Source organism: Giraffa tippelskirchi, chromosome 11, assembly GCF_054371585.1.
Source record: "Giraffa tippelskirchi isolate mGirTip1 chromosome 11, T2T-mGirTip1v1.2.pri, whole genome shotgun sequence".
In the NCBI taxonomy this organism is placed as follows: Eukaryota; Metazoa; Chordata; class Mammalia; order Artiodactyla; family Giraffidae; genus Giraffa; species Giraffa tippelskirchi.
The window spans coordinates 65,557,636-65,576,519 of NC_137285.1; the positions used below are offsets into that span (position 1 = coordinate 65,557,636).

Here is an 18,884-nt window from a genome sequence, read left to right on the forward strand (position 1 = left end):
TTCCAACTCAACACCTGAGCTCTGTATTTGACTTGAAATGCCTAATTTCTATTAATAGTGCTTGCTGATGGGTTTGGTAATCATGTCAATTGAACTTTTGTATGATTAGTAACATTAAATAACTTAAATAATTCATACCATTTAAATTTTTACTTTGAATATATTTTTGATAAGAAATGTGTTTTTAAAATCTCAAATGCCTGGTGTTGGCTATAAACACCAAGCAAGTATTTATTGTACTCACAGCAGCAATATTTAAAAGTGGTCAATGGCACCCCACTCCAGTACTCTTGCCTGGAAAATCCCATGGACGGAGGAGCCTGGTAGACTACAGTCCATGGGGTCGCTAAGAGTTGGACACGACTGAGCGACTTCACTTTCACTTTTCCCTTTCATGCACTGGAGAAGGAAATGGCAACCCACTCCAGTATTCTTGCCTGGAGAATCCCAGGGACGGCAGAGCCTGGTGGGCTGCCATCTATGGGGTCGCACAGAGTCGGACACGACTGAAGCGACTTAGCAGCAGCAGCAGCAGTTCTAATGCTATACATATTTTGTGAGGAGCCACACAGAGGAAAGGAATTAAAAGTCAAGAGGTATAACCTGAGATTCCAACCTTGAGAAGGTGTTCCTAGCATAATGCATGATGCTGTCAAAATCATAGCTTTCTCCGAGCGAGTTCACTTCTCCCGGCTCCATCTTCAGAAAATTGTACTCTTGACCTAAGAATCAGGCACAGAAAACATTTCAGAAACCTCTTAACAGACAGAAAAGAGAACAGAAGAACGCTCCCAGTCTTCCAACTCCTCTCCACTGAATGCTGATCGCTGATCTTCATGAAGTTGTATTTACACACAAACACCCAAGTACATGCAAAAGAGTGCATCCAGTGCCACTATGCGTGCCTGAATATCATCCTAAAGAATATTAGTGAATTTCGTTAATAAGTTAATTTTCACACTGTTCACATGGTTCTCAAGACAAGAATACTGAAGTGGTTTGCCATTCCCTTCTCTAGTGGACCAGGTTTTGACTATGATAAAGCCTTTGATTGTGTGCATCACAACAAATTGTGGAAAATTCTTCAAGAGATGGGAATACCAGACCAGCTTACTTGCTTCCTGAGAAATCAGTATGCAGGTCAAGAACCAACAGTTAGAACCGGGTGTAGAACAACAGACTGGTTCCAAGCTGGGTATGGAGTACCTCAAGATGTAAGCTGTCACCCTGTTTATATAACTTATTTGCAGAGTACATCATGTGAAATGCTAGGCTAGATAAGCACAAGCTGGAATCAAGACTGCCAGGAAAAAAAATCAATAACCTCAGATAGGCAGATGACATCACCCTTATGGCAGAAAGCAAAGACGAGCTAAAGATCTTCTTCAAGAAAGTGAAGAGGAGAGTAAAAAATTTGGCCTAAAACTCAACATTCCAAAAACTAAGATCATGGTAATCGGTCCCATCACTTCATGGCAAATAGATGGAGAAACAATGGAAACAGTGAGAGACTATTTTTTCTGGGCTCCAAAATCACTGCAGATAGTGACTGCAGCCATGAAATTAAAAGACACTTGCTCCTTGGAAGAAAAGCTGTCACAAACCTAGACAGCATATTAAAAAGCAGAGACATAACTTTGCCAACAAAGGTCTGTCTAGTCAAAGCTATGGTTTTTCCAGTAGTCATGTATAGATCTGAGAGCTGGACTATAAAGAAAGCTGAGCACCGAAGAATTAATGCTTTTGAACTGTGGTGTTGGAGAAGACTCTTGAGAGTCCCTTGGACTGCAAGGAGATCAAGCCAGACAATCCTAAAGGATACCAGTCCTGAATATTCATTGGAAGGACTTATGCTGAAGCTGAAGCTCCAATACTTTGGCCACCTGATGCGAAGAACTCACTCACTGGAAAAGACCCTGATGTTGGGAAAGATTGAGAGCAAGAGGAGAAGGGGACGACAGAGGATGAGATGGTTGGATGGCATCACCGACTCAATGGGCATGAGTCTGAGCAAGCTCCAGGCATTTGTGATGGACAGGGAAGCCTGGTGTGCTGCAGTCCACGGGGTCACAAAGAATCTGACATGATTGAGCGACTGAACTGAACTGAATAAGTTAATTTTGGCAAAAAGGTAGATTACCAAAAGCATACTTTGGATTTTTCTTTGTATACTCTTTCACTTTCTCTTAATATTGTTTCTTTAAAAATGACTTTTTTTTTTTACAATATTGTGATTATAAAAGCTATGCTCTTTACCAAATGAGTTTCCCGCCTTTCTCTTGGCCTAGACTCTATTGGCCTAGACAAATAAATCTTCCTATTTGTATTAGATGATTTCTATGAAACAATGGGAAATATTATATGTTGCATATACACACATTTCAAGTGTTTGTTATGTGACTTTGTCACTAAAGATGAAACAACAACAGAACGTTTCACTCAAAACTGAAACAAGATTCTCTTTGATGAAAAGGAGGCTCTAATCAGAAGGCTTTTTAGAAGAGTATGATTCAGGATTTAATTTTATTTGTTTACTTTTCATGACTGCCATTTTAACTTCTGGACATCTTTACATTAATAGATTTCTCAACTGCCTCTTTGTATCTGTATTGTAATATTCTTTCTTGAAATTTGAAAAGAACATAGTGTTAAATGTGTAGATCTACATCAGTGGTTCCAAAAATGCTTCCTCAGAAAGAGTTTAGGTTTCACTGATTCATTTTTCACAATTTCAGCAGCCAAAGGAGCCTGTTTTTATGGCTCATTCTGAAACATCTAAATGTAAAGTTGAGCTATTAGGATTCCAAATTCAAGGTTGGAGTTCAAAACAGAACTATTACAAAGTTTATGCAACTATTTAAATTTTATTCCAATTGCTATATTATTACTAAATCTGAAAATATCACATTAAAAAGTTTCCCAGAAGCTAATAAAGAAACTGAGTGATGTTCAGAGCATAATACCTTCCGTACAGGTGAGAAGTATGACCCACTCAGTCAGTTCAGTTCAGTTCAGTCGCTCAGTCCTGTCAGACTCTTTGCGACTCCATGGATTGCAGCACACCAGGCCTCCCTGTCCATCACCAACTCTTGGAGCTTGCTCGAACTCTTGCCCATCGTCGGTGATGCCATCCAACCATCTCATCCTCTGTCATCCCCTTCTCCTCCTGCCCTCAATCTTTCCCAGCATCAGGATCTTTTCAAATGAATCAGTTCTTCGCATCAGATGACCAAAATATTGCAGTTTCAGCTTGAACATCAGTCCTTCCAATGAATAGCCAGGACTGATCTCCTTTAGGATGGACTGGTTGGATCTCCTTGCAGTCCAAGGGACTCTCAAGAGTCTTCTCCAACACGACAGTTCAAAAGCATCAATTCTTTGGTGCTCAGCTTTGTTTATAGTCCAACTCTCACATGCATACATGACTACTGGAAAAACCATAGCCTTAACTAGATGGGCCTTTGTTGGCAAAGTAATGTCTCTGCTTTTTAATATGGTGTCTAGGTTGGTGACAGCTTTTCTTCCAAGGAGCAAGCATCTTTTAATTTCATGGCTGCAGTCATCATCTGCAGTGATTTTGAAGCCCCCCAAAATCACTTAAGTATTTAAGATGAAACAAACTAGCCTTAAATTGTAGAATGTGTAGTCCAGAGCAAAGTGTTTTGTGCTTAGTCACTTCAGTCATGTCCAACTCTCTCCGACCCTATGGAGCATGGTTTGCCAGGCTCCTCTGTCCATGGGATTCTCCAGGCAAGAATATTGGAGTAGGTTGCCGTTTCCTTATCCAAAAGTGTTTTAGTTCACCTTTACAATGAATTCACACATTAAATAGTTTTCACTGAACTAACAGAACTAATAATGAGATACATGTTCCACACATCTCTGTGGTATTATTACTCTTCTCAGGAAATACCTTACATTGTCTTTAACCTCTGATAGAAGCAAGTGTTATAACTCTTTTCTTCATTAAAAAATGGTAAGTGTATTTTAGTATATCCAATTCTAAGTGTGATGTTTATAAATCCATTTTATTAATATTTTATTAATATTAACCTATAATCTACTGGATATTTCAACTTCCAAGCACAATATGTGAATTGTGCTTAAGTAAAGCAAAATGTTTCATAAAAATTTCTGAAAATGGAACATGAAGCAACTTTAGTAATATCTTCTGAAGCATATAATTGAGCATTTAGCATGTATGTGACATAGTAGTTAAAAAGAACACAGCCATACGTGGACTCTGTAAAGAATATTAGACTTATTACATGAAAGAAGGGAAAAGAAAATCAGAGATACAGAGCACCAGCAGAACTCATCCTAAACAATTAAAAAAAAATGAAAAGCCTCATTTTTGAAAGCCTGTTCTAAAATGGCTTAAAAGTAATCCAAAAGCAATCCAATCCTTGTACAAAATTGGCTCCTGTCATACATAGTCACTAATTTTACATATGAATGCAAAGCTAAAGTTGACACTTATTAGACATTTCCCTATAATAACACTTGATCTTAAATTTCTGAGTAAGTCGCAGATCTGTTGAAGGTTATTCTCCAACATGAATTCTTTCATATTAGAATTACAATCAGCCTTCCGTATCTGCATAAGATTGGTTCCAGGAATCTCTTGGATACCAAAATTTGTGGATGCTTTAAGTCTCTTATATAAAATGGTTTAGTACAATGAATAAGAAATTTTGATTCAAAGGTTGCTTGAATCTATGGATGCAAAACCCTACAAATATAGAGGACCAACAGTCCATACATACAAATTATTGCAAGTGAGTGAGAAAAGTGAGAATACTCATATGTTGAGAATATTGTTGAATCCAAAAAGGGGTGACAAAATGTGCACAGAGTTCCAAATACTCAGAACATCTCACTAAGTAAATTACTCTTTTCTATTAACCTGACTATTGACTCAACAACAACAAAAAAGCCATAATTAGTAGCATTATGTTAAGTATTATATATTTACATGCTATTTATACATTTCTTGCTTGTTGTAGGTATGTAAATTTATGTTGAACCAGAGTCCTAATTTTAAGAGTAAGAAACATTTTTGGAAGTTACTTCCTTTGTAAGTTATTTTGTCAACATAATAGACGAAACTTAATAACTACAGTTAATAGAAAACTTTTTCTCATTTAATTGGTAGTTGGAGTAATTGTCAGAAATACTATTTCCTCTGTCTCCCACTGATAAAAAAAAGTATTAGATGAACTTTTGATAGCCGCTCAGGAGTTAAAGAGTCTTCCATATTGAGAGTATGGATTTTGTTTATTTCTCTTTCAACACTACAGAATACTTCTTTATTCTTGAAGTGATCTCTTCCTTGTAACGCTACATTCGTTGAATTTTCTCCTACCCCTTAGTCCAAACTTAGTCTTTTGAGAGATTTTCTACAAACTGTAACTTAAATAGTAGTATTCCCCATATTCTACCAGAAATCTTATTTCCTTCTTTCTCCAACATTTTCCTAAACAGTCAAATCCTGTATCAAATTTCTGTCTCGATATACCCAAAAGTCTAGATTCACCTTTCCTTTGTCTGCTAAATATCCCTACTTCAATCATCTAAAGGCGTCTCAAACTCAAACATATGCTAAATGAAACTATTATTTGTCTTTTCCCTCTTAAAAGTATGTTGCTTTTTGTTTTATCCATATTTCTTAGCTTACTTCATTTGATGGTGCCTAAAAATAAAACTTTGAAGATCTTCCTTCACATCCTTCATATACTGCTTCCCTGAAAATATTTTTGAAATGTTATTTCCTCATCTTCTTGGTCTACACCACCCTAATTGAAGACTCAGTCACCTCTTATAAACTACTTATTTAAGCTTCTAATAGGTTCATTCTCCCCACTCCCATATCCCCATTCTCAGTTAGTAATCCCTACAAGCTGAAAGAAATCTCTTTTTATTTCTTTTAAATCTGAACTTGTTCTGCTTTCAATCCTTTGATTATTCTCCAGTAGCCAGAGGATAAAATCTCTAGGATAAAAGCCAGGATAAATTTCCTAGCTTCTTAGAGAAAATCCTTATGATATAATCCCCTTTGGTAATTACCAACTAATCTCCCACTTGTAACTTACCATGCAGTCCTATGAGCAGATGAAAATAATCTAATTATCTGTAATTGTATCTTTGATCATGATGCTTTTTTTTTTTCAGTTAGATGTTCCATCACTCTTTTCTGCACTGAGAAACCCTTTACTTCTCAATTTCAGTTCTTTTGTGACATCTTCTGGCTTGCCAAAGCACATTTTGTCACACCTTGCTTGGACTGACAGTATTCTCAACATATGACTATTCTCATTTTCTCACTTGTTTACAATGTTTATGTGTATATATATATATATATATATACATATATATATATATATAGACATAGCTACACTAAGCTCTGTAATTTTCATGAAGTATCTCCAATATCTAACAGTACCTACCTCAATAAATAATAAATAATAATAATAACAAATATGTTGTGATCAAAAGATATGTCAATACTGTTAATCACAGGAAATTCTTAGGATTTCAATGTTTGTATTAATAATTAAAACTGGCTATGAATAAGGAAATAACACATGGTCTGCAATGCAGGAGATGCGGGTTTGATCTCTGGGTTAGGAAGATCACCTGGAGAAGGAATGACAACTCACTCCAATATTCTTGCCTGAGAAATCCCAAGGACAGAGGAACCTGGTGAGCTATAGTTCATGGGATTGCAAAAACAGTCAGAAATGACTTAGCAACTAAACAACAATGCTTGAAATACACACAATCTTGTAAAGCAATTCTAAACAATAGGATTTTTCTTTTGGCAATTGAAATGTACTTATCTTTATGAATTTATGAAAGGTAAAACAAATACAAAACTATAAATGAGGTTATTGTTACACATCAACTATCAGAGGTAATTAAATTTAAATACATATTAACTACTGAACTACTGACACTTGAAACATTCTTAAGAATTTGTCTTTAGGATAGTCAAGATTAAGAGAAAAATCTCAAGAAAATATTTGGGCTATCCGGGAAATGTCTCACTTCCCTGGAATTTTCTCCAGAAACTATCCCTGGTATAATACAGATTTTTATGGTGGCAGCACATTTTGTGACAAACTTTGGACCCTGTTTAAATACCAACAACGTAAATTATAGAACTAAGGATAGAAAATGCTTTTTGAAAATTTAACTATTAATTTATGGTTCACCATTTTTTGAAAGCACCAAAGATATAAAATAGATAAATCTTAAGAAAAAAAAAACAGATCTAAAAATTGCATAGGATCATTTGATTTGCAGGAACAAATCAACACCATAATAGGTATTTTTTAATCAAGGAAAATGTTGAGCCATGATATCAACAAAACCAGTTCACATTTTTTAAAGAAATTAAATTGTGAACAGCACATACTATTAAAAGATATTCGGTCACCTTTAAATGCAGCACAGTCTACAGCCTCTCACCTGGCTGGATGTTCTCCCTTATGATAGTCACATGGTGGTCTCTATCTGGCCGTGTGTGTTCATGCCAGAAGCCTATCACATGGCCCAATTCATGAACAACAATTCCAAATTTATCACAGTTCTTGCCAATAGAGATAGCCTGAGGTCCATTTCCACGCCGACCTACATAGGAGCAGCATCTGGAATAAAGTAGAAAATGTGAATGGTGGTAAACAGGGTGATGACAAGTTAATTATAATAGGGTGAAAATTTGTTAAAATTTCTGGTGAAATATAAAGTCCAGCACAGTCAGAGGTGGAACAGTTTTTCATTAATGAACATAGCCAATTTCTAGTAATCCTGGTAAATTTATATGCCAGTCTCTAAATAACCAATTGCAGTGCATTTGTACTAATTCATATTTTAGAAGATGTGGAAGATGTGCCTTAAATCATTTTTAGGAGTATTCAGAAGATAAAAAAGAAAATAAAATACTTATGATGTGATTAACAGCTATTATACATACAGTTAAACTCAAGATGTCAATTCACATTTATTTCTAATATATTCTTTGGTCACCACAACCCATGTAAATCACTTAGTTTGGTTAACTAGCAATAATCCATTATTTCACTATTAAGCATAAAAACAAAGTTTATTTTTCTACTTTGAGAAAAACAATTAAATTTGTGAAAGATGTTGGTTAATTAAAAAATGAATTATTTTTCTGCTTTACAGAATTTTTTAAAAAGGAAAACTTTTAAAAGAAGTCAATACAGGAAAATTAATTTCAAGAGGCAAAATATCTAGGGTTTATGGTTGACTGGTGAAGAAAAATCAATAACTGTCAAATGGTCAGGTAAAGTTTGGTGTGATTAGTCCAGTTCACCTTCTGAAAAAATATCTTGGACTGTCAGAATGTGAACCATCCAGAGTATCCTCCTGAAACTTTTCCTCAATTTGCTGATATTTATACATATTCAATGATACTTTTCTACCCAAAATGTAGAAATTCCATTTTGCGTGTGTGCATACAGGAAACATGTGTCAGTGTGCATAAAAGAGCGTGTATACACATGCAAGGGTGGACGCATAGGGACACTGATTTCAAAATAACTTTTAAATGTACAATAATACAGTCACTACAGTTAGAGCTATCAATAAAATTACACTTACAACTTCAACAATTAGGGTGTACAGTAAAATAGTTTATCTAAGAGCCACCCCTCTAGAGAGCAATACAAGAAGTAAATAATTGTTCTTGAATAGATGGGAATTATGATGTGCCAGACACCAAAACCTTCTTCTAATTTCTTAAGTTAAAAGAAATTGCTCAAAATTAATTTGCCAAAATATTATAAAATGCATGTTATTAAGTTCACTTTTCAGAGAAAGAGCATTTCATAGTCTTTTTGAGTGTTACACATATTTGTCATTCCTATTTTTTCTGTAGGCTTTAAATGATTAAATGTCTTAACTTATTCCATGTTAGTTGCTGTTCAGTCGCTAAGTCATGTCCAGCTCTTTGTGATCCTATGGACTGTAGCACACCAATCTCTTCTGTCCTCTACTATCTCCTGGAGTTTGCTCAAATTCATGCTCATTGATGTTATCTAAACAGCTTATCCTCTGCAGCACCTTCTTCTTTTGCCTTCATTCTTTAATGTGTCAGTTTTTCTCATCAGTGGCCAAAGTATTCGAGCTTCAACTTCAGCATCAGTCTTTCCAATGAATATTTAAGGTTGGTTTTCTTTAGGATTGAATTGTTTGGTCTCTCTGCAGTCCAAAGGACTCTCAAGAGTTTTCTCCAGCACCACAATTCAATTTTTTGGTGCTCAGCATTCTTTTTGGTCCAACTATCACATCTGTTCACAGAAAAACCTTACTTTTGAATCTGCAGACCTTTGTTGGCAAAGTGAAGTCTCTACTTTTTATTATACTGTCTAGGTTTGCCATAGCTTTCCTTCCAAGAAGCAAGTATCTTCTGATTTCATGGCTGCAGTCACCATCCACAGTGATTTTGGAGCCACAGAAAATAAAATCTGTCACCACATCCACTTTTTCCCCTTCTACTTGCCATAACGTGATGGGACTGAATGCCATGACCTTAGTTTTTTCAAGTTGAGTTTCAAGCCAGCTTTTTCACTTTCCTTTTTCACCCTCATCAAGAGGCTCTTTAGTTCCTCAAAACTTTCTGCCATTAGAGTGATATCATCTGCATATATGAGGTTGTTGATATTTCTCCCGGCAATCTTGATTCCAGCTTGTGATTCATCCACCCGGGCATTTCACATGATGTATTCTGCATATAAGTTAAATAAACAGGGTGACAATATATAAACTTTCTGTACTTCTTTCCCAATTTTGAGTGGTTCAGTTGTTTAGTCCAATTCTAAGTGTTGCATCTTACCTGCATACAGGTTTCTCAGGAGACAGGTAAGATGGTCTGGTCTTACCTCATCTCTTTAAGAATTTTCTGCAGTTTGTTGTGATCCTCATGATCAAAGGCTTTAACACAGTCATGAAGCAGAAATAGATGTTCTTCTGGAACTCCCTTGCTTTCTTCAGGATCCAATGAATGTTGGCTATTTGATCTCTGTTTCCTCTGTCCCTTTGAAAACCCAGCTTGTAGATCTGGAAGTTATTGGTTCATATAATGCTGAAGCCTAGCTTGAAGGATTTTGAGGGTAACCTTGCTAGTATGTAAAATGAGCCTAGTTGTATGGTAGTTGGAACATTCTTTGGCATTTCCCTTCTTTGAGATTGGAATGAAAATTGTCCTTTTCGAGTCCAATGACCACTGCTGAGCTTTCCAAATTTGCTGACATATTGAGTACAGCACTTTAACAGCATCACTTTTTAGGACTTTAAATAGTTCAGCTGGAATTCTGTCACTCGCACCACCTTTGCCTGCAGCAATACTTCCTAAGGCCCACTTGAATTAACACTCCACAAATCTAACTCTAGGGAAATAACCATATCATCGTGGTTATCCAGGTCATTAAGACCTTTCTTGTATAGTTCTGTGTATTCTTGTCATCTCTTCTTAATCTCTTCTGCTTGTTAGGTCCTTAACATTTCTGTCTTTTATTGTATCCATCCTTGCATGGAATATTCTTTTAAAATTTCCAGTTTTCTTGAAGAGATCTCTAGTCTTTCCCATTCGATTATTTGCCTCTATTTCTTTGCATTTTTCATTTAAGAAGACCTTTCTATCTCTCCTTGCTATTCTCTGGCACTCTGCATTTAGTTGGGTATATCTTTTCCTATTTTCCTTGGCAGTTAGAAGTAGTAATTCAACTTCTTATTTATGAATCTACTGTAACAGCTAATTATGCATACTAAATCAATAATAGAAAGAAAAGTGAGGTAAGTGGTAGGGAAAAAATCAAGGAATTTTATTTTTGCTCCCAGTTAGATTTTTTAGTAGCACACTTTAATTTATACATACATAGGCAGCTCAGATGGTAAAGAATCCACCTGCAATGCAGGAGACCCTGGTTCGATCCCTGGGTCAGGAAGATTCACTGGAGAAGGGAATGGCTACCCACCTTAGTATTCTTGCCTGGAGAATCTCATGAACAGAGTTACTTGGTAGGTGACAGTCAATGGGGTTGCAAAGAGTTGGACACGACTGAGCAACTAAGCACATACACATAGTTATTTATTACGTACTGAAATAGTAAAGTATTAGATGTCGCAAAATTTGCAAATTTTAGGGAGATTTAAACTGAAACATTTGGTACCATAAAACAACAATAATGAAACTGAAATATCTGAGGATCATACAACAACTAAATTACCTACACTGAGTCCTTCTTGCTGGTTGTAGTCAGAGAAGAAAATACTTTGCAAATCAAAATCCAGGAGACAGATAGTCAAGCAATGAAGTTGATTTTTTAAATCTAAAATGGTCAATTCTTTTAATCTAAAACATTTTTTATTAGCATAACTTCACCCATAACAATTTCTAATAAATAAATGGAAAGCAAAAATACATTTCACACTGGCTTTTACAATGGTCCTGCGAAGAATGGAAAATGCGTTGGTTTAGGAACAGAAGAATTCTAGATGCTCAAATGACTGAACAGCTAAATATATGCACATACAATTATGTATGACATGACAGGTTTATAAAAACATGGCTTTAACTTGTCTTAGTTTTTCTAATGTCATCCAGATTTGATGCTGTTTTCTTGTACATGGCTTTTGATTTTTTTATTTCAAATTTCAGTGCTCCTTTTAAAGCTTAGCCGTTATAAGATCTACTTATCCTCTCAAAAAACTTTCACCACCTTTAGAAAAGCCCACTAAGCCGTAGAGAGTAAGAAGGTAACTCAAAACCCGCTGTTCTCTACTTTGACCTCAGCCTGGTGGAGCAAATTCAGTAAGGACAAAGAAAGGTCTCTATAGGCTTTATGCCTTCCTCACAGCAGTCTTTTCTTGGCATAGATATAATTTTTAAATGTCCAGTCAGATTACTTCTGTACTGAATATTATCCAATGAGTGTATTGTAACTTGTGTCAATATTTAAAAATTATTGACTATTACCCCTCTCTAGGAGATAATTATATATCTCCACCCTGCTGACTGGGCTTAGTCATGTGACTTGCTCTGGACACTGTCATGAGAGCGCAAAGTGTGTCTATCTCTAGAGAGAATTTCTAAGAGCAAATATGGTCGACTAAACGGTTTCTATTCTTTCTGCTACAACTGCAGTGTTCCCAAAAGAGGCTTCTCCATCAGACTGGATCTGTATTAACCCCTCTGGAGTGAGCTACAGGCAAACAGTGGCAAACATACAATAAGAGGAAGGACTAAGTGTTTTCTGCTCTAGTCACTGAGATTTGGGAGCTGTTAACTCATCAGAAGGGCTTACCTGGTGGCTCAGACAGTACAGAATCCGCCTGTCAATGCAGGAGACTCGGGCTCAATCCTTGAGTCAGGAAGATCCCCTGGAGAAGGGAATGGCAACACACTCCAGTATTTTTGCCTGGAGAATTCCAGGGACAGAGGAGCCTGGTGAGCTACAGTCCATGGTGTTGCAGAGAGTTGGATACGACTGAGCCTCTAACACATTCAGTTTTCACTTTCATCACATCATAAATTGCCTAAGCTGACTGATACAGACTCTCTATTTTCTCAGAGGGAAATCTAAAATAATTATATATATGTAAACTATAAGATAATACACAATCTTTACACATAAATATCTTACTCTATATGTTGTTGTTTAGTCACTCAGAAGTATCCGACTCTTTGCAACCCCATGGAATGCAGCACACCAGGCTTCCCTGTCCTTCACCATCGCCTGGAGCTTGCTCAAACTCATGTCAACTGAGTCAGGGTTGCCATCCAACAATCTCATCCTCTGTCATCTCCTTCTCCTCCTGCCTTCAATCTTTTCCAGCATCAGGGTCTTTTCCAATGAGTCAGTTCTTCATATCAGGTGGCCAAAGTATTGGAGCTTCAGCGGCAGCATCAGTCCCTCCAATAAATATTCAGGATTGATTTCCTTTAGGATTGACTGGTTTGATCTCCTTGCTGTCCAAGGGATTCTCAAGAGTTTTCTCATTATCTATATCTCATCTCTTATCAGCATTCCTATCACTCCACTTGAGCCATGATGTTTCCTTGCTGTGTCCTGAGCATGCAGATTTACTCTTACTTCAGAGTCTTTTTACAGTCTATTTCTTTTGTCAGGAGCTCTGTTTCTCAGATATCCATATGGCTTATTTCCTCCACTTTTTCAAATTCTATACAAATATCTTTCCATCCCACTTTCACTACTCGTCTTTTGGTCCTAGAATTTATTGTCTATTAATATAGTTCATATTTCATTTATGTTCACAGGTTTTTTGCCTGTGTATAAAAAATGTAAGGTTTTTGTGGGCAGAAAATCTATTTTGTTCACTGTTTTGGTCACTGCCAAAATGCCAGCTCCTAGAATACAGCCTGGCACATAATAGAGCTCAATAGATACAGAGAACAGATTGTTGGTGGCCAGAGGCAAGAGCTGAGGGTGGGTGAAATGGATGAAAAGTAGTTAGAGGTGCATACTTCAGTTATTCCTGAGGATGTAATGTGCAGCATGGCGACTAAAGTTGACAAACCATATCATATATTTAAAAGTTGCTAAGAGAGTGGATCTTAAAAGTTCTCATCACAACAACAACAATAACAGAATGTGTAACTATATATATTGGTGGATGTTAATTAAATATTGTGATGATCATTTCACAATATACACCAATCTCAAAGCATGTTATACACTTAAAATGACATGTTATACGTCAATTATTAACATATCTCAATACAACTGGAAAAAATAAAAAGCCAAAAATAAATAAATAAATAGTTATTGAAAGAACAGAGCCCCAAAGTGCAGGACAGAGCTAAGACTCTAGTGGTCAGGAGCAAGCATCCTTAGAAATCATGGAAATGCTCAAGGTGAATAATTCAACATGCTCTTGCTGAGATTCCTCCTTCAGTTTGTCTCTTCACTTTTTCTATTAGTCTAATTCTATAAATTCCTTCCAAAATTTTTTAAAAATAATTTCCTTACATAAATAATAATAAATTTGCTCCTATGATTTTCTGTTTAAGTTAGTCTGCATTAATGAAACAACAGTCTTCATTGTTTGAGAACAAGAATCATGGCTAGCACACTTCCTCTGCCTAACTATAACTTCCTAGCACGGAGAACCCCTTAAGTGTCTGTTCAGTCGCCCCAGTCATGTCCAACTCTCTGAGACGCCAGACTGTAGCCTGACCGGCTCCTCTGTCCATGGAATTATCCTGGAAAGAATACTGGAGTGGGTTGCGATTTCCTTCTCTAGGGGATCTTCCCAACCAGGGATCAAACCCTTGTTTTCTGCAGCTCCTGCATTGGTAGACAGATTCTTTACCTCTAAGCCACCTGGGAAAGCCAAGAAACACCTTATGCTCAATATTATAGGCCTCAAATTTAGTATAAGTGACATGAAACGAGAATTCAATAGAAAAGGATAGATAAGTGAATACTGTCATAATCTGAATAACCAAAATGACCCAAAGAGAAATGCAATTAAAATACATAAAATCTAGAAAATAAGAAAATAAGTTAATTCTAAGTCTGCTTGTTTTTTGGCAATCATTAAAATTAGCATATAATAATTGAAGATAAAAAATTCAGTTACATAAATCTCTGACTTACAAAGAATAAAATCAAACAACTTCTGTTTTAAAATGGTTTCACTTTTTTCTGATTATAATTAGTAATATTATAAGATAGATAAATGCCAAAGAAGGTAACAGATATTCACTGAAAAATATTTATTGCTCAGGTTAAACCTTTTGCCAATATAGATATTAAAGCCTATGACCATTGTAGATGAAGCAAAGATATCATATATCTAGAAACATGCATATGAATATATATATACAGATATGCAGAACAAAATGTACTGTTATAATTCAACTTAAAATAGGAAATGTACTAGAGCTAAATGGCATAAAGTTCTGATTTCTAATTTTCATTTTAAAATTTTATTATTTCTACACTTATCAAAGGCTTGATATGGAATTAGACACCCAATAAATATGTATTGAATAAAAACTGACTGTAGCAGAATACTAAGGGAAATTTATGCTCTAAATTATATAGGCGATTCCATATTTAATAATGGGCTTCCCTGATGGTTCAGTGGGTAAAGAATATGCCTGCAATGCAGAAGACACAGGAGATGTGGGTTCAAGGCCTGGGTCAGGATGATCCCCTGGAGGAGGAAATGGCAACTCACTCCAGTATGGAGATTATTTCAGCTTTTATTTTTAAAACTTGCAAGTGTTACAAGTTGTCTGACTTAATAGGTAAGCTCAGTCAAAGTGATGATAATAAGAAGTCACAAGATGACTGATGAGGGCAGACATCTGAACCAACAGTGGAAATGGAGTTATGATAGCTGTTGTAGAGCAAAGTACCACTGTGGATAGCTCAAAAATGGGTGAGAATGAAATATATGAAATAAAATAGCTCAGCAGGGTAAAACAAGTGAAATGGAAAACTTTGAAAAGAGCCAAATGAATAAAACAAAATGAGTATATATATGAATTTATTACAAACAGAAATTGAGCAATAAAATAATTAAGTGGTACTTTGGATGTAGTTTTTTTACAGAATTGAAGGGTGGGTAAAGAACAGATGTACTGATCTGAATATGTTGTATATTTAGAAATATGTAACCTGAACTATATCCACTCCTATTAGATAATCAGAAGGAAGGAAGGACAGTCTAGATTTAGACTTTTATTCCCTTGTAGCTCAGTCAGTAAAGAATCTGTCTGCAATGCAGGAAACCCGGGATCAATTCCTGGGTCGGGAAGATCCACTGGAAAAGGAAATGGCCACCCACTCCAGTATTCTTGCCTGGAGAATCCCATGGACAGAGGAGTCTGGCAGGCTACAATCCATGGGGTTGCAAGAGACGGACACAACTTAGCGACTAAACCATCATATATAAAGAATTAGAAGAGACTTCAAATGTAATCAAAAGTTATCAAGAGTAAATAAAGTCACTTAGAAGAAAACACTGCGTAAATAATTCATAGATAAAACATTATGGCACTATCCAAAATAAATAGAAAACTAAAAATGCATCTTTTTCCTTAATGTCAATTAATAGGACCAAAATTAAAACTCATTACTTTTTAAGTTAATTTAAATGTTCTAGGAAAATATGATGGGACAAAGCCACAGGATGTAGTGCCCCCAATACTTAGCGAAATATATATTTTTCCCATCCCCAACATATGTGTCATTAGGGCAAGAATTATTTCCTCCAAAGGATTTAAGCATTTTATTTAAATTCCCCATATGAACAATAATAGAAGGTATCAAATAGCTATAGCTGATTAGAGATAATTCCTCTTTATAGAAGAATTTCGGCTAAATGTAGAAAGAATAAAAGAAAACAACAACATGAGAAAATGACTATTTTCCAGTGATGGGGACTTAAAATTAAGGGACCTGGGTGTCACCACTTGAATCCACTGGTAAATCTTAGCATCACTAAAGTGATAGATGTAGGAACACGTGCCTCTGGATGTGATGTAGTGTAAAGTAGACAGCATGCCCTATCAACTAATCTCAGCAAACAAGAATGGAAACAATTTAAATACTCAAATATTTAAATATATGTTCCAATTAACTGGAAATACAAATACAGGGGGAAAGGGTTTCCCTGGTGGCTCAGACGGTAAAAGCATCTGCCTGCAATGCAGGAGACCCAGGTTTGATCCCTGGGTCAGGAAGACCCCCTGGAGAAGGAAATGGCAACCCACTCCAATACTCTTGCCTGGAGAATTCCATGGATGGAGGAGCCTGGTAGGCTACAGTACATGGGGTCACAAAGAGTCGGACTCGACTGAGCGACTTCACTTCACTTTTCACAGGGGGGAAAGCGAAAATTTTCACAATGAAAAGTTTTTCTTACACTATACAGAATTGCTTGGAGAACTGCTACTACTGTAACTTGGCTAGATTATGGGATTTGTGAAGAGAGGTGCTGGCAGAAGAAGCAGTAGATGGAATCTGTGGTAAATTCATGGCATTCCTTAAATGCTATATCCAAGAATCTAGATTTTATTCTCAGGCTGGCATTTCCCAAAATGTGTTCTGGGATACTGATCACATTCTTCACTATTAGAAGGATGAGATGGCTGTTCCCATCTTAAAATAAGTTTAGGGGACACTGTATTCTATATTCCTTTAAATTGGCTGAATATTAGCAAGGTTTAGCACACTACTTGTAGGAATACCTACTGAAATTTAACAGAGCATTTTCACAACTTACAGGATAGTTGTTTTGAAGAGAGCATTGTTATCGTCCTGTAAGATATCTAGAAAACACCACTGTAGGTTGTTATAAACACTGAGGAATCTCAAAAAGGGTAGCATTTTGCTCTAATCAGTATTTTTTGAAGATAATTCTAATGGCAGTGAATTGATGAGTTAAGACAGGAGAGCAGTTGAAATAGACCAGGGGTGAGAGGATGGAGGCATGAATGGAGGAGAGGGCTGACATGGAATAAAAGTGGAAACAAAAAAAAGACATAGTGGATATCAACAGAAACGATGTGCTGAAAACTGAAAATCACCAAAAACAAAACTTAGGTTTCTAACCCAGGTCAGTGGGCAAAGCTATCACATATTTGGAACAGGAGGAAGGGCAGCTGCAGTGGTGGAGGATGCACCGAGGTCTGTGATCAATGAATGCATTTATTTAAAATAGAGCATTCATTTATTCATACTTTCTTATGGGTAAAAGACTAAGCAAATATTTAAAAAGTGCATCTTACCTATGGATTCTTTTCCCTTCTATATTTACTTAACTCGTTCCCTGGTTGCACTTACCCACAAGGCCTGTACGTGAAGACGATGTAACTCTCTTCGTCCCCTCTTTCGATGAACGTCACACACGTATGTTTTTCCCAGTGCCTCATGGCCTGCTTGAACATGGCTCGCTGGCTGCCTGGAAAAATGGCATGACATTAATAAAGCAACGCCTGTTCCAGACAGAAGCCTGCATGTGGCTCCTCTATCCCGAGTCTGGCTGCGCGCATTAGAGGCCACCACCCAAATCAAACCGAAGAAAACTAGCGCCAAGCACCGTAGTTAGCCATTGTGGAGAGCGCGCACTGTCTTCAGAATCAGTAGGCATGAGCTTACTGTCTCGACAAGTATGTGTGTACAAGGCTCCATGAACAAAAAGATGTATTGTTCTTGTCAGCTGAAAAGAAAACAGCTTCTAGATTTAATGGGCGCGTTTGACACTCCTTTTAAAAACCAGAATAGTTCTCTAGATTCTTAGAACTCAAGATTATATACATGTTTTTAAATTTCAAGCTAAGTTGACAACTGAGGTGAATGGAATCTTTCTCATAGTTGATTTAATGGTATATTTTATGTATTAGTATTCTCTAAAAATATGTACTTAATCTATATAACAATCGTTACTTCATTATCAAAATAGACCCTCTGGGAGTATCTTACCAGTGAAGTTGCCTCCTATGACGTAAGGAATAACACCTCCAGGCCACACTCTTTCAGTTCTTGATGTAGCAGCCCTGGGAACTCTATTTTTCTCACTTTGCCCTGAGAATTTTAGTGGTAATTTTTCCTTAACTGTGTTGTTTTGTTCCAAGCCTGCAGTGACATTTAAAACATTCTGTGAAACAGAAGTCCTCGGTCAGAGAATCATTTACCTCTTAAAGGACAAGTGAAAATGTCTTATTTACATATTTATGTAAATATGCCTGAAATCAAAATGTATTAAAGAAAAACTTCATTTATATTATATACTTGAAAAAAGTAGTTAAAAAAATACTATTTCCTAATGTTCTCTCTATAAGCAAATTTTGATGACTTTCCATACAACAGCTTACAGTGGATAGA

The 18,884-nt window shown here is 36.3% G+C and overlaps 1 protein-coding gene across 1 annotated transcript in view; it reads right to left on the bottom strand.

Annotated features, from left to right (window-relative positions):
• The window catches only part of TLL1 (tolloid like 1), a 284,424-nt gene that overhangs the window by 112,627 nt on the left and 152,913 nt on the right, over nucleotides 1-18,884 (bottom strand). Inside the window, exons 4-7 of the mRNA XM_081545909.1 lie at nucleotides 18,483-18,635; nucleotides 17,844-17,961; nucleotides 7,471-7,649; nucleotides 617-722 (exon numbers count right to left, since the gene is read on the bottom strand). Coding sequence (XP_081402035.1) covers nucleotides 617-722; nucleotides 7,471-7,649; nucleotides 17,844-17,961; nucleotides 18,483-18,635 — 556 coding nt within the window. The remainder of the gene's footprint in view (nucleotides 1-616; nucleotides 723-7,470; nucleotides 7,650-17,843; nucleotides 17,962-18,482; nucleotides 18,636-18,884) is intronic.